General features: G+C 44.7%; 1 protein-coding gene across 1 annotated transcript; it reads left to right on the top strand.

Annotated features, from left to right (window-relative positions):
• Positions 1 to 2,545: 2,545 nt before the first annotated feature.
• Positions 2,546 to 15,455, top strand: LOC125136082 (glutathione S-transferase alpha M14-like). The gene is given in 8 exon segments (XM_047796708.1): positions 2,546 to 2,624; positions 5,485 to 5,598; positions 8,236 to 8,287; positions 9,123 to 9,255; positions 11,666 to 11,807; positions 14,053 to 14,184; positions 15,051 to 15,086; positions 15,088 to 15,455. Coding segments are annotated over 7 exon segments (672 nt in total). The 5' UTR covers positions 2,546 to 2,624; positions 5,485 to 5,511; the 3' UTR covers positions 15,178 to 15,455.
• Positions 15,456 to 15,722: the final 267 nt, after the last annotated feature.

Below are 15,722 nucleotides of genomic sequence, written 5' to 3'. Positions count from 1 at the left end.
GTCCCTGTGACAGAGACCACACGTGTGGTTGATTCTAGAGGAACGCAGAGATGTGACGTCATTTCCCCTGGCCTCTCACTAAGCCAGAGAGCCTGGAGCGGGAGTGATGCTGGTTTAGGCACATCTGGGGCCTGCAGTGAACACCCTCCAGGAAATCTGGCCTTTGGAGTCACAGGGGCTCCCCCTCTTGGAGTGAGCATCTCTGTAGGTGATGGGGGGACAAAACAGACAGGGCCTCCCTGGTTGCAGCTTCATTCCCTCTGGTCTGGTCTCTACTTACTCGAAAGCTATTTCCCCAAATGCAGAAATGCAAACCTGAGCACCACTTCCTGCTTTAACTCCTTCAAGTGACTCCTGCTGCTGTTGTAGGGGGGTCTCCTCACTTCCAACCTACACCCCGCCCGGGGCCCGGCCTAAGATCCAGCCCCATCCTACAAGGGGGTGTGGGGGCCACCTCCTTCCTCCCTGGTCACCTTTGCTCCCTGACTGGCAGCCTCTCCCCTGCAGCCACACTTAGCTCCTCACCTGGTGCTTCCCAGCATGAACAGTTGCCACACCAAACACAATTCCACACACACTTCCAGGCCCCACGGCAGGGTGGGGGGGGGGTATGGGCTTAAGAAATTCCTCCCCCAGCTGCCTGAGAGCTCTATTTGCTCTACAATCTTCACGATGCTGGTATAGACATCACTCCAATGCTGTGCACACCTTGCATGACTCCTACTGCAAATAAACTACCTGCAAGGAAATCTATGAGACCATGGAGAAAATTAGAATGCTGAACATTTATTGAAATTACAAAGCTAAATTTATAAATTATATAAATTATAAAATTGTAGTGTGATGAAACAGTGTAATCATGGTTAGCAAAAGTGTCTGCCTTTGAGAGAGGAAAGTACTCAAGGTTTGATGGGTGAGGCGATGAGCGGTCTAGCATGTGCTTCCCAGCTCCTGGGCTGTGGGGCAGGGAGCTTCCTGGAGCGGCTGTACCGGCTTACACACCTGGGGGGCTTCCAACAACAGGATGAATTCTCTCACTCTTCTGGGGCCTGAAGTCCCAAGTCAAGGTCCTGCATATCCTCGGGAGGCTCTGTTGTTGTGGATGTGGGGTCTCTCCTGCGTCTTCCAGCTTCTGGCGCCTGCAGATGTCCTTGTTTCCATGGCTCATGGCCGCCTCACTTCAATGGCTGCCTCCATCTTCACATCACCTCGGACTGTGTATTTTCTCTTCTGTTATAAAGCTCACTTGTCATTGGACATAGGACCTATGCGTATAATCCAGGATGGTCTCACCTCAAGTTCCTTAACTACATCCAGAAATACTCTTTTTCAAAATACAGTCACATCACAAGTTCTAAGTATTTCAACATGGACCTATGTTTTTAAAGGCCACCATTCTATCCACAACAGGGTAGAGATGCAAAAAATCATTGGTAATTGCTGAAGAAGGGGGATGAGTACATTGGGGTTTTTATACTTGTCGATGTACGTTGTATTTGTCAGTAATTCTCCACTTAATAACTTTTAAAAAGTTCTGTTATCTGTTGAGCTCCTAGTATGTGCCAGGTGCTGTACCAAATTATGGGGACTTAACAAAAAGCAAGATCAAGGCTCAGCTCACAGTCTATGGGAGAAACAATATAGAGTTAATAATTAATTAATAATAAAACATAAAATGTCACAATAGGAATTCCCGTCATGCCCCAGCAGAAACAAATCCGACTAGGAACCATGAGGTTGTGGGTTCTATCCCTGGCCTCCCTTAGTGGGTTAAGGATCCCGCATTGCTGTGGCTGTGGTGTAGGCCGGCAGCTGCAGGTCTGATTAGACCCCTAGCCTGGAAACCTCCATATGCTGCAAGGACAGACTTGAAAAGCCAAAAAGAAAAAAAAAAAGAAAAGAAAAATGTCACAATAATGTAAGAAAAAATATTATAAGATAAATACAGTAGTAGCTCATGGTAGAGTATTCCAAACAGAACAAATAGTTGTGCAAAGGCCCTGAGGTTGGGAAGGCTACTTGGCAGACCTAGCAGAAAAGAACAGGCTACCCATTAAGGGTGAATTTCTGACACACAGTACATTTTTTTTTTCATGGAAGTATGTTTCATAAAATGTTTAAAACATAAGAATAAGAAAAAATTATGTATCTGCAGGTCCCATTTACTGGATGTCCTGTATCTTAACTGCAACCCAATGAAAGAGAATTCCAGAGATGCTCTGCCCTTTAATGGCACCAGCCCCCTCTAGCCCCATCGTAGAGGTTTTTCATTTCCATCAGTCTTTACATCCAATTCATGAAAACCTTACAGTAAGTTTTTTTCAAAATGCCCTTTTTCATTGGCTGGCAGAGAAGTTCTAATCAACCTGAAATTTTGTGTTTAATCTTTGACTGCCAACCTTGAAAAAACATATGAACTAGATATACCCTCATGAGAGAATGACTTATCATTTTTTACCTTAATCTAGCACAGAACCCTTGGCCCTGGACACTGTGGGAGTGGCTTTAACCTGAGAGGCTCTCCCCCCAGAGAGGAGGAGTTATTCAACTGCAACAACAGCTTATAAACCCATGTGATCTGGGCATTGAGTTGCTGAGCCAGGTGGGAGACAGCCTTTCCTAAGGTAAGTTCTGATTTTATACATCTGTGTAATGTGCTCTTAGTACAAGGAAATCTCTGTTTTACATTCAGATGGTGACTTCTTGGTGCTTAGGGCACACTTCAGGTGTTTTCAATTGCTGTTTGGATGCATCATTACAGAAGTGTATAAATGAAGAATTTAGAAAGCTAGGCATGAGAATTTAGGTATGAGAAATATTAATGATGTGATGAGAACAGAGAATGATAGAATTTTGGCCAATCTGAGGATATGACCAGGGTAGGAGAGGGTAGGTGTTTTTGTGGAGCTTCTGTGCTCTGTAGAAGTCAACACACAGCAGGTGCAAACTGTGATGCTGAGGTATTATGCAGGCTTTGGAAATTCAAATAAGATGTATTATAAGAGGAAAAACGAACTCAGCATCAGAAGAACTGGATTTTAACTCAGTCTTTGCGGTAATCAACCAGCTAGCAAGTCTCCTTCTCTCTCTGGGGTTCAACCAACTCAGGGCAAACCTTGAAACTGGCCAGAGCAGGGTTTATGGATCTTAAACCTTTTAACATTTCAGGCTGGGCTAATTCATTGTTGTGGGGATCTGCCCTGTCCATTGTCTATTTTTTTTAGTTAAAATTACGGATGATAGAAATCTCCAGGAGTTCCCATCGTGGCGCAGTGGTTAACGAATCTGACTAGAAACCATGAGGATGTAGGTTCGATCCCTGGCCTTGCTCAGTGGGTTAAGGATCTGGCGTTGCCATGAGCTGTGGTGTAGGTCGCAGACGCGGCTCGGATCCTGCGTTGCTGTGGCTCTGGCGTAGGCCAGTGGCTACAGCTCCGATTAGACCCCTAGCCTGGGAAGCTCCATATGCCACGGTAGCAGACCCAGAAAAGGCAAAAAGACAAAAAAAAAAAAAAAAAGAAAGAAAGAAAGAAAAGAAATTTCCACTGAATCAGACTTAAGGGATGTATCTGATGGCAGTGTTAACATAGATATTTCCTCAAATTGGCCAATGTTACACCTCTCAGATATCTGCAGTGATAGTTTGTTCACAAGTTGTATAAGAAACCATCACTTCATCAATACTGTGGAGACTGTGAAGATTAATAGTCTCACTTTTCATTTCACTACCTACTTGTTGAAAGAATAGAGTGTGTAGATGAAGCTCCTTCCTTACCCAGTGACAGCCCGGAGAGGAGAATGAGGGTGCAATAGATTGGAGAGAATTACTGCATTTTACAAACTGCTTTCTCAGAAAGATTATACCATATAACAGGCAACTGCATCAAACATAAAGGGTTTCCAACTAAATACCCAACAAATGCATCTGTTAGGAAAACATGCTTGATGACAAAAGCTGGATAAAATGCAAACTGATTGGTCATAGACACTCAGATGCACCTGGGAGGCAGGGCGCCCAACACACCAGAGGCATCTCTGGTCTCTGCCCAATGGTATGATGTGTCACCTGCTCTCCTAGTTTTCACAACTGAAAGTATCTCCAGATATTGCTGAATGTCCTCCGGAATGGGAGGAGCAATATCAGTCCCAGTTAAGAATCATTGGTTATATGACTTCTCAAAGTCCCAAACGCAGGAAGTCTGGACGGGAAAACTTGATATTCGCAGGAGCACAGAATTAACTTCTCCAAGCCCTGAAATTCACTTGGCTAGAAGGTATAAGTCATTCGAATCAGAATTTAAAAGTGAACAGTGCACTGTTATAAGTATTAGTATTGGGGGGGGGGCGGGGGACAAAGGCCTCACACAGCGGAGACTGAGAGGTTCAGTGAGTTCCTGTGTAAGTCCTGGAGCCGGCCAACCATAACAGAATTCACAGGGGAAAAAACCAACAACCCAATTGAAAAAAATGGGCAGAAGACTGGAATAGACATTTCTCCAAAGAAGATATAGAGATGGCCAACAAGGCACATGAAAAAATGCTCCACATCACTAATTATTAGAGAAATGAAAATCAAGGCTACAATGAGGTACCAACTCACACCGGTCCGAAATGGCTGTCATTAACAAGTCAACAAAAAACAAATGCTGGAGAGGGTGTGAAGAAAAAGGGTACCCTCCTTCACTGTTGGTGGCAATGTCAGTTTCCACTATGGGAAACAGTATGGAGGTACCTCAGAAAATTAAATTTAGAACCAGGAACCCCACTCCTGGGCCTATATCCAGACCAAATTTTCATTGAAAAAGACACATGGACCCCTATGTTCATAGCAGCAATACTCACAATAGCCAAGACATGGAAACAACCTAAATGTCCATCAACAGATGAATGGATTAAGAAGATGTGGTATACATACACAATGGAATACTGCTCAGTCATAAAAAAGAACAAAATAATGCCATTTGCAGCAATGCGGATGGAACTAGAGACTCTCATACGAAGTGAAGTAAGTCAGAAGGAGAAAGACAAATACCATACAATGTCACTTATATCTGGAATCTAATACATGGCATGAATGAACCTATCTACAGAAAAAAACCCAAACTCATAGACACAGAGAACAGACTTGTGGTTGCCAAGGTGGGAGAGGGAGGGAGTGGGATAGAGTGGGAATTTGGGGTTGGTAGATGCAAACTATTGCATTTGGAATGAATAAGCAATGAGATTCTGGTGTATAGCACAGGAGACTATAGCTAATCATTTGTGATGGAATATAATGAAGGATAATGTGAAAAAAGAATGTATATATATACGTATAACTGGGTCACTTTGCTGTACAGCAGAAATCGAAAGAACATTGTAAATCAACTATAATAGAAAAAAAATAAAATCTTAAAAAAAAGGTGTTGATGCTGTTCAGCCATAAATCACAAAGACCTTCTGCTTCTGCAGCTTTATCCTTTGTCCATTCATTCATTCACTCAGGTTGAGAGAGACCAGCAGACAGCCATCATGGCGGGGAAGCCCATTCTTCACTATTTCAATGGCCGAGGCAGAATGGAGTGTATCCGGTGGCTCCTGGCTGCAGCTGGAGTGGAGGTAGGGGCCCTGAGTTCCTTCATCTTAGCTGCATCTAAATTGACTGTATCGGAGTTCCTGTAGTGGCTCAGCAACGAAAACTGATAGCATCCATGAGGATGCATGTTTGATCCCTAGCCTTGCTCATTGTTAAGTATCCAGCATTGCTGTGAGTTGCCATGGAGGCTGCAGCTGCAGCTCCACTTTGACCCTTAGCCTGGGAAATTCCATATGCCACAGTGTGGCCTGAAAAAGACATAAATAAATAAATAAACGAACACACTGAATCAAAGTACTTTTCTCACATAAGCTAGGAGACTTTTCTAACTAAACAATCTATTAAGAATTTTGTTGGAGTTCCCGTCATGGCACAGTGGTTAACGAATCCGACTAGGAACCATGAGGTTGCAGTTCAATCCCTGGCCCCAATCAGTGGGTTAAGAATCCGTGAGCTGTGGTGTAGGTTGCAGACAGAGCTGGGATCCCTCATTGCTGTGGCTCTGGTGCAGACCCGCAGCTACACGTTCTGACTTGACCCCTAGCCTGGGAACCTCTATATGCCGTGGGTGCAGCCCTAGAAAAAGCAAAAAGACAAAAATAAATCAATAAATAAAATAAAATAAAAATAAATTTAGGAAACTGATCACATTGTGTAGGCCTAATTTGATTTTGATATTTTTAACTGTAAAACATTATTGATGACATTGATACCACAATTAGAAACATGAACATTAAATACATATTGCAATTAATTATTTTTAATGTGTGTTAAGTGAGGTAATGTATTATGGTTACTTTAAAAACAGTTCTTATGTTTTAGAAATTTAGAAATACATTGAAGTATTTAAAGATGAAATATGTGATATCTGGGATTTGTTTCAATTTATTACAAAGGGGAAAATGGGCAGGCATCTAGGTGATTTGTAATTGGTTTGAGTTGATAATTACTGAAGTTGGTTGGTGGTTACAAGTAGGATAATTATAATTTTCTGTTTATTTTTGTACATACCAGGAATGTCCATAATGAAAAGAAAAATAGTAACATTAGAAAATAAATGTGATTAAACTTAAAACCTAAACCAGAAATAGGGAGAGGGGAGATGGTGACAAACTGCCCGTTAGAGGTAATACATTCACTGAGCAATGATTTTCTGGGCAACCTTGAAGTGCCAGGGTCTGTGCCAGCTCCTAGCGATTCATGGATGGACAAGACAGACACAGCCCCTGCTGTCACACAGCTTACACTCCAGTGAGGATGCAGGCAAGCAGGTGATTCAAATAGGAGTGGGAGCTTCTAGAGAACAGCCAAGCATTTCACAGTGTTCAAATCATATTCACAGAGTTCAAAGGCCACATTCCCAGCAGCAAACTGCTGGGTTTCTGTGGGACTCTGTTGAGTGCTGCCCTCTACGGGTGCCACCGAGATAAGCACTTCTCTGCCCAGGTTGGAGGACCCAGCACCTCTGTGAGGGTTTCTGGGGAGGGGCGGGGTCATGGAGACGCAGGAGATGTGGTCCCTCGGGGGACAGCAGTAAAGGAGGGATCCAGGTAGGTGGTGTCATGTGGGGTAAGCTCCAGTGTGCTCCCTTAGCCTGCTAACATCCTGTTTACCTGAGCCTTGAGATTACACTATCCTGATTGCTTCATGAGGGCACAGGACATTAGCCTGGTCCTTTCTTGAGTTCACGGAGAAACAAGTACACAGAACGTCAAATTGTGCCATCCAGGCTGTTTTCCTTCCATAAATCAACAACCACCAGTTTTTGCTGTGGTCCAGCTCGGAGGTTCAAGGATGTGTCCAGAGCCCCTGGGCAGGAGGAGCTCAGCACAGGAGGCTGAAGCAGGGCAGGTGCTGAGAGCATCCAGGCTCCTCCCCCAGGCCAGCCTGACTGAGGTGGGGTTGGGGGGCAGGCTGGCCAGAGGCCCTTGGTCAGGATTCTGGCTGCTCTGGGCCCCGAGGCTGAGCCTCACAACCCAACCATCTCTGCCAGCCTCACCAGCAACATCCCACCAGCTACCCTTATGTTGTCTTGACCTGGGCGCTTTATAAACTGTTGTTCACCAACCTAATTATCTGCATAGTTTCACCCTATGGGATCATGTAGATTCACAATGAACTGTTCCACGGTATCTTAGTAGAAACCCCCAATTCCTAAAACTCTGCACCATCAAAACCACTTTTTCAAATATAAACTGAATGGAAAGAGGTAATATGCAAAAGAATCCCCTAGTGGCAGCATTTGGGGATCACTGGCATCATGGATCCCCCATGCTGGAGGACACCCAACACCCTATGCTGATCTCAGAGGGAGGCAAAGATTTTCTGGAGATGTTAAAGCTTCAGAACTAGAGGAACTTCCCAGCCCCTTCCCTCCAATGACATCCCCCTCCCTAATCACCACCTTACGATTGACAGAGGGAGAGACAGGGCAGAGGTGAGTTGAACCGGAAAAATGAGCAATTATGTGCTGTAACCCATGCTTTATCTTGGTGGCTCTAGTGTAAATTTCCAGATGGCCATGATCACTGTCCTCTGAGCACCCTAATAAACTCTGAAATCTTACTTTCTCCATAGTCTGTACCAGACAGGGGCCATTCAAGTTCAGGAATGCTGCGGAATGCAGTGACAAGAACTTATCGACTGTTTCTGTTTTCCAGTTCGAAGAGAAATTTGTAGATACTCCAGAAGATTTGGAAAAGTTAAGAAATGGTAAGACCACACAACTAAATTCCTCTGATGAGCATATTGTAAGAGTCACATGTTCAGGTCTGAACACCAGCCATGCCTTGTCTATGCGTAGCGGGAGTGGAGTTAGTGGAGAGGAAAGGGAGAAACGTGGTAACAGGTGGGGGGTGGGGATCCTTGATGAGGTCTCGTAACTTAGGACTAGGAAGGGCTGGAACTCTTGAGTATTTGCTAAAGGAACTGGCCCTGGTGCCCTGTGGATGCCCTCTCTTTGCTCTCTCTGCCTTTCTGCACATGAGTCACTGTACGAGTCAGGTTGCCACATGGCCCTCACATCCAAGGACACAAAAACACATGCATTAGAGAAAAGAGGGGGGAAACAGTCCCAGCAGTTGCCAGGAGCCCTTTTCTCTTAGAGGGCTGGACAAAGAAACATCGTAGAAATATTGTAGAGCTGGTGAGCAGGAAAAGGGACTCCCACATGGAAATCTCTCTCAAAATCTGCCTTACCTGGTGTGAGACTTACTTTGGAACTTCCCATTTGGAATGGCAACCAGTTGGCAGCCCTACTGTAGGCTCTTCCAACTTATTTCTAAAATATCCATGAATACAGGCCAACACAAAATACAAGGGATCTCCCATGTCTCTGAGTGGGAAATAAAAAGATAAATTAAATACTAGGTTGAGAAGTAAAATGCTGATTGGTAGGGAAAAAAGGACCGCAGGAAGCTAAAAACAAAATGCCATCCTGCTTAAAGGCACCAGGTCATGTTAGTGTTTCCTTTTATATCTTCAGTCATTTCAATAAACCTTTAGACTGATCAAACATTTCACTCTGCTTATTTTCTTCTTTCAAAAGATGGGAGTTTGATGTTCCAGCAAGTGCCAATGATTGAAATTGATGGCATGAAGTTGGTCCAGACCAGAGCCATTCTCAACTATATCGCTACCAAATATGATCTCTGTGGGAAAGACATAAAAGAGAGAGCTGCGTACGGTATTTTTTTCTGTTCTTTCATCAGTGATTAATAGGAAAAGCCTAGGTCCTTCCCTGAGTGAGCAGGATATGCTCACGAGGATTGTGACAATAGCAATACAGGCCTTGATGGGCAGGACCGAGGTCCAGTGCTAGAGACCTGTGAGTGTTACTAAATACAAGTTCATGTGCCTGATGCACAGTGAGGCCAAACAAACCAAAACATTGGCATTTGGGGCAGAGAAAGGTTTATTGCAGAACCATGCAAAGAGAGGAGTGGCTTGTGCCCCCAAACCTCGAACTCCTCAGAAGGGTTTCAGCAAAGCAGGTTTAAAGGCTAGGGTGAGGGAGGGATGTGGTTAATTGTTGTCGACTTCCTGGTGTACGAATCCTTTTTCTTGCAGCTGTCCATGTACATGAGGTCAGGATGTTCCTGTAAACCTCCAACAGGACAAGTGTTACTCTCGGTTCTACAACGTTCTATCTCTATATGAAAGGAAAAGCGTTATATCTTTAAGGTTAGAGCCTTGATAATGGACAGTCCTGTCCATTTCGGGCTATAGGCAATATTCTTTTACAAAAGGTGCAGAGCCAGCATGACTAACTAAGCACAGGCAACACAGCACAAAGGTTAAAGTGAAAGAAACAGCTAACATGGACTCAGATTTGTCCTTCCTTATTACGTGAGGACGAGGGAAGAGTAAACTTGGAGTGGAATCAAGTGCTTGTGTAAGAGGATGTGGTCCATGGATGTAGCACAGTGACAAGATTTCCAAACACTGATTTAACTATGAAGCTGGGAGGATGGTGGAACCATGACTCTGGGGCTCAGGCCCTTTTGAGCTAGACTCCTGTCAACAGCAGGAGACATGGGACAAAGCATCTGCATGTCTAGAGGATAAGCCCTGAGAAGGAAGGTTCTAAAGGAGTTGATTCTTAAGTTGCAGAAATTTTAGAATGATAAGCGGGGACCTAATTGTCAGCCCTGTATATGGACTGGCCCCTTGACAGGATGAACAAAGGCTGGTCCTCAGTATGCCAATGTCATCGGGAACATTTTAACTTAAGTCTGAAGCAGCCAGATTTATTCGGTGCAAGCACATCAGGGGGAAAATCCTCTCAATCTGCTGTGATGAGACCACCTGATCGAAATTAAAATCATGTAAGGAACTGTTGACAATCACTCCAAAAGTTAAACAGAGAATTACTGTATGACTGAGCAATACCACTTCTAGGCCCATACCCAAGAGAATTAAAAATACACCCACACTAAGACTTGCACACGTGAGTTCATGGCAGTGTTATTCATAATATTCAAAAAATTGAAACAAATAAGATGTACAACTGAGGAATGGATAGACAAAGGGTGATAGATCCATACCAGGGAGAGTTTTCAGTTATGAAGGGGAGTAAAACATTGATGCATGAGACAATGTGGGTGGACTTTGAAAAATACAAATGAAAGAAACCAGACACAAAAGGCCACATATTGTGTGACTCGAAATGTATGTAATGCCCAGCTGTTCAGAGAGTAGAAACAGAAAGGAGTTGAGTGGTTGCCTGGGGCTGGAGTGGGGAGGAAATGGGAAGTGACTGTCAAGGGTACTGGATGTCCTTTTGGGTGATAAAAATGCTCTGGAATTAGAATGTGGTGATGGTGTCAGCATGTACTATAAACTACCCAACAGGCCCTTTAAGGATGAAAATTATGCTGTGTGAATATATTTCAATACAGTTTTTACCTAAAAAATATTCTTATAGGAAGCTCTGTTTGAAACAAAACCAAAACATCACTAGAATATGCACTATTGAAACTGTATGAGAATTGCACTATTTCAAGGGATATTTTGGGTGGAGTTTTGGGAAATAGAAATCAGGGCAGCATCTGTCCATGGAGAGGGCAGTACACTTATGTTCTATGGGAAATAACAGGAGGAAGCACTGGTATCAGGCATCGAAATGGCCCGGTGGTGTCACAGAATGGGAGAGAGGGAGGGACAGGCCTGGGACCATGGCACCAGGACTCTCTCTGCACATGACTGAGGTAGTACTAATGCATTACACTAGGTGGGCAGAGAACACAATGAGGCAGAGATGGCAAACCTTACGTGGGGTCTCAGTGGTTACCTGCATCCGCCCATTTCTCATGCCTGTGACTCTGGACAGGTCACCAATATGCTCAGTCCCTATATTTGCTCGTGTGTGTAACAAACATATTAGATAACATATCTACCTTGAGAGCTTGTTTCAGAATGAAATGTTAAAATTAATAAAAACCATAGCTGAATGACTGGCACATCAGCAATGCATCTAATGGAGGTGAATTACTTTATCACCTCATGATGCGGTGCCCAATTCTCATCCACTCTTAAACTTTAAAATCTAAGGCAGGAGACATTTGACAGTCTGGTCATTTTGCCTTTCAGAGTTGATATGTACACAGAAGGTATAGCAGATATGGGTGAAATGATCATGCTTTTGCCAGTATGCCCACCTGATGAAAAAGATGCTAAGATGGCCTTGATCAAAGAAAGAGTAAGAAACCGTTATCTTCCTGCATTTGAAAAAGTAAGTGGACTGTTCAGTGTTTTGGGCACTGAGATGAGGAATGCCTGGCATTCCTGGGGCATCAACCTTCACCTCTGTGAGCCTTCCGGAATACTCATGTCCCACCCTGGGTCTCAGGACATTTTATAAAAATCAACTATGAGGAAGATTTATACCAGTTTTACCCACTTGATCAAATAGATGTCAAGATGTCCCGGATCAAAGAGAGTACAACAAATTGTTATCAATGTGCATTTGAAAAGTAAGTAGACTGTTCAGCATTTTTGACACTGAGATTAGAGGACAAAGAAAAATAGTGCCTGGCATTCTGGGGCATTGACCTTGACCTCTATGAGCCTTCCTGAATACTCATGCACCACCCTACATCTCAGGGCATTTTATAAAAATCAACTATGAGGAAGTGTTGAGGTACCAATTTTACCCAAGTAATAATTTTTGAGCAAAATTTCAGTTTACTGGGGCCCAGTCTATAATTCTGCATTGAATGGAATGTCATGGCTACACTTAGAGCTTGCAATGCGGAAGCTCTGAGAGCCACCTGGAGCCTGGAGAAGAGGTATCTGGCACAACACAGCGCAAGGGCTTTTCATCCAAGAGGAGCACATGAATGCAACACATCAGAAAATATTCTGGTACCGTGTATAGGGAGACATGAGACTGGGTGCCTGTCAGGAGAATGTGGTAGCATTTCAGGGATGGATAAGGTGTATTCCAAGTAGAGATGGGGGCAGGGGGTGGAGAGGAAGAGATAGATGAAAAGCTGTTCAGGAAAAAATAATCCACAAATTTGGGGGATATGGCCCTCAGACTTTTGAGGACAGTCATACAAAAACAAAGATCCATCATTGTACATAATATATACCTTAGTTAATGTATCCCTCGAAGGCAAGAGGAGACTATTTCAAGATCAAAACTACCTGAAATCATGCTAAACACAATTCAGGAACTGAAAAAAAAGATGGTAAGACACACAGGAGGCTCACATATAAACAAAAAGATTAACACCAACACCCTCATCTTTACGAAACATAGGATCCCTCTTTCATTCATTCAGCAAATGTTAATTCATGGCTTGCAGATGCAGGCATAGTCAAGGAGGGAAGATTTTCACGGTAATCAGAAAACACACCTTCCTAGCCCTTGTGGTGCTGAGTGTTCAGGGTACATTCACATGATGACAAGCTCTTCAGTCCCTGCAGTTTGAGTACATCTGTACTTTAAAAACAAAAAGCTCACGATAACATAAATAGAAAGTGTATGTTACAAAATCTATTTTGATGTATTTATAGTCTTTCCCAAATAATTATCCGTCCTTCTATATGTATGGGATCTGAAAACATACTTTCCAAAATGTTATTAATTTTAGTTGATAGTGCTATATGTGGCTTGCTCTCTTTGTACTTTATGATTTCCATATCGCTGGAATATTTTAATAAATATTAGGTATTTTCCCAATATTTTCTTGTGAAAAAATTCATATACGCAGGAAAGTTTAATGACACAGATAATGAACACATTTGAACCTACCACGTGCATACAAAAATTAAGCTTTGGTTTGCTTTAACATGTGTCTCTATCTCTCCAGCCCGCATCTGTCAATCAAACATAGTATTTTTGGCTATATTTCAAAGTGAGATCAGTCATCAGTGCAGTTTGCTACCAGACATTACAGCATGCAGATCATAATGCAGTGCAAGTTAAGAGTCAGGGAGATGGGGGTTCGAGTTGACCCTGGTTTATTTTGGATCCCAGAGAGATAGACCAGAAAATAAGGAAGCAGACTAAGGGAGAGAAGAAATGTAGACTCAGCAGGAGTGTACTCAGGGTTGTAGGAGATTGTCAAGAAGTTGAAGTCACTGCCCAAGGGAGGGAGACAGAATCTGAGACAAACAGAGATGAAGGGCCAGGTCATGAAGCTCGGGGCTGCACACTCCAGGGTGTGGGGACAACAGAACCCAGTGCAGAGGGGCTGAGCCCTGGACCCAGAGGAAGAAGCAAGGAAGGCGGCCACAGGGAGCCAGGGGGCAGAAGGAAATGGTGGCCTGGCTCCCCTGAGGACTGAGGAGGGGACAGCAGGAACCCCCCAGGACCCTGTCAAGGAGTCGGGGGAGAGCAGAAGGTGTGAGGGTCCACGCCTGCCCAGTGAGGGCAGAGGGGACCTGGGCTGGGGGGGCGGTGGGGCAGCAGCAGCACCCAGCCTGTGCTCCCGGACCTGTGCTCCTGGGCTGACCCCTCCCTCCGCCAGGTGTTGAAGAGCCATGGACAAGACTACCTTGTGGGCAACAAGCTGAGCAGGGCTGACATCCAGCTGGTTGAACTTCTCTACTACGTGGAAGAGCTGGACCCCAGCCTGCTGGCCACCTTCCCTCTGCTGAAGGTGAGCTCTGTCAGCCTGGGGCTGGCCCCCACCTCCCCCCCCTGGGATCTGCTGTCTGGACTCTGGGGCTCCCATGGCAGGGTCCCCATCACTGTGCAGGCCTCCTGCCCCCAGGTCTCCAACCTCAGCTCTGAGGCCCTGGTCTGGGGCCTGGAAAGATCTGGCCACACCCAGGACATTGGGGGTCGAGGCTGCCCTCGGGAGGGGGACTCACCTCTTCCAAGCGGAGAGGCCAGGGCTGGGGGGCCCCTGGCCCCTGGTCTGTGACACTCTCTGTCCTCATTCCTCTTTGCTGCCCTTTAGCCCAGGGGCGCCCTCCTCTTTCCCACCTGCGTCTGTCTGAGCGTCTCCCGCCATCCAGTTCCTCCCTCAGCTCCTGTTCCTTGTCTCCCACGCTGGCTTCTCTCTCCCCGTCTCCCTCTCTCTGAGCACACAGTGGTTTGGACAGGCCTGTGCTTCACCTTTTTTTTTTTTCTTTTTTCTGATTTCTGTCTTGAGTTCCAGCCCAATTAATTGCCCTCTCTCTTCTGTCTTGAGATCTGGGGGCCGTTCCCGGTTGACGTCTGGGACCCAGGACTCTTCCTGGTCCTGCACGAGACAGTGACTCTGCAGGGTCTCTGTGTGGGAGGAAGTTGGCGAGACATGAGCTGAATGCAGTGTGACCCTAGACGTCTCTGGGGGAAAACACTACAGCGCTGTCACCCTCGTGTCTCCGTGGGTGTCTGTGTCCAGCCTCCTCCTGGTGCTGAGGGAGGGGCCTCGGCTGGTCCTGGTCTGGGGGGGGGGGGGGTCTCCGTGTCCCTGGCTTGTGCCAGTGACAGGCTGGTCCTGGGCTGCACTGTGAGCTGTGCTCTTGTGCATTGCAGGCCCTGAAAACCAGAGTCAGCAACCTCCCCACGGTTGAAGAAGTTTCTGCAGCCTGGCAGCCAGAGGAAGCCTCCCGTGGATGAGGAAAGTTTAGAAAAAGCAAGGAGGATTTTCAAGTTTAAATAAAGCAGGCAGAGCCACTCTGGTTTACACAGGACCCATCTTCTGAAATTTTCTGACAATGAAGTGTTTTACCTAAATGTTGATCCTGGGTGTTGTGGGACCAAGAAACTATTTTGAAGTTTTCATGGTCATTGAATAGTAAAACTCCTAGGAGCAGATTTAGTTACAATTTACTCCTCTTCATTGGAATCAAACTTTTAGAAAATCAGATTTTCCATCTCCTTCTAGCCTGTCTCTCTTTTTGGAATTAAAAATTAAGTAATAAATGGAAATGTTGATTATATAGGCCTCATGATCTTTTCTGGGAATTATCACATAACACCTGTCATAAGCCTGTCAAAGAATTAGGTGTAGAAATTCAAATCTGACAATTGTAGCTTCTGCCTTTCTGCTGTCAATGAAAATAATCAATAAACAATCAGAAGTACAAATAGAAAAGAATTTTACTTGAGCCAAACTGAGGACTAGCCCAGAAGTCTGCTTACCAGATTACTCAGAGGAGCTCTCCCAGAAAAGTATGTTTTCCAGTAGTTTTATATCTTGTCAGC

Source organism: Phacochoerus africanus, chromosome 9 (genome assembly GCF_016906955.1).
Source record: "Phacochoerus africanus isolate WHEZ1 chromosome 9, ROS_Pafr_v1, whole genome shotgun sequence".
NCBI classification, from domain to species: Eukaryota; Metazoa; Chordata; class Mammalia; order Artiodactyla; family Suidae; genus Phacochoerus; species Phacochoerus africanus.
The sequence above is the reverse complement of the archived record's forward strand: the minus strand, read 5'-3'. Positions and strand labels throughout refer to the sequence as shown.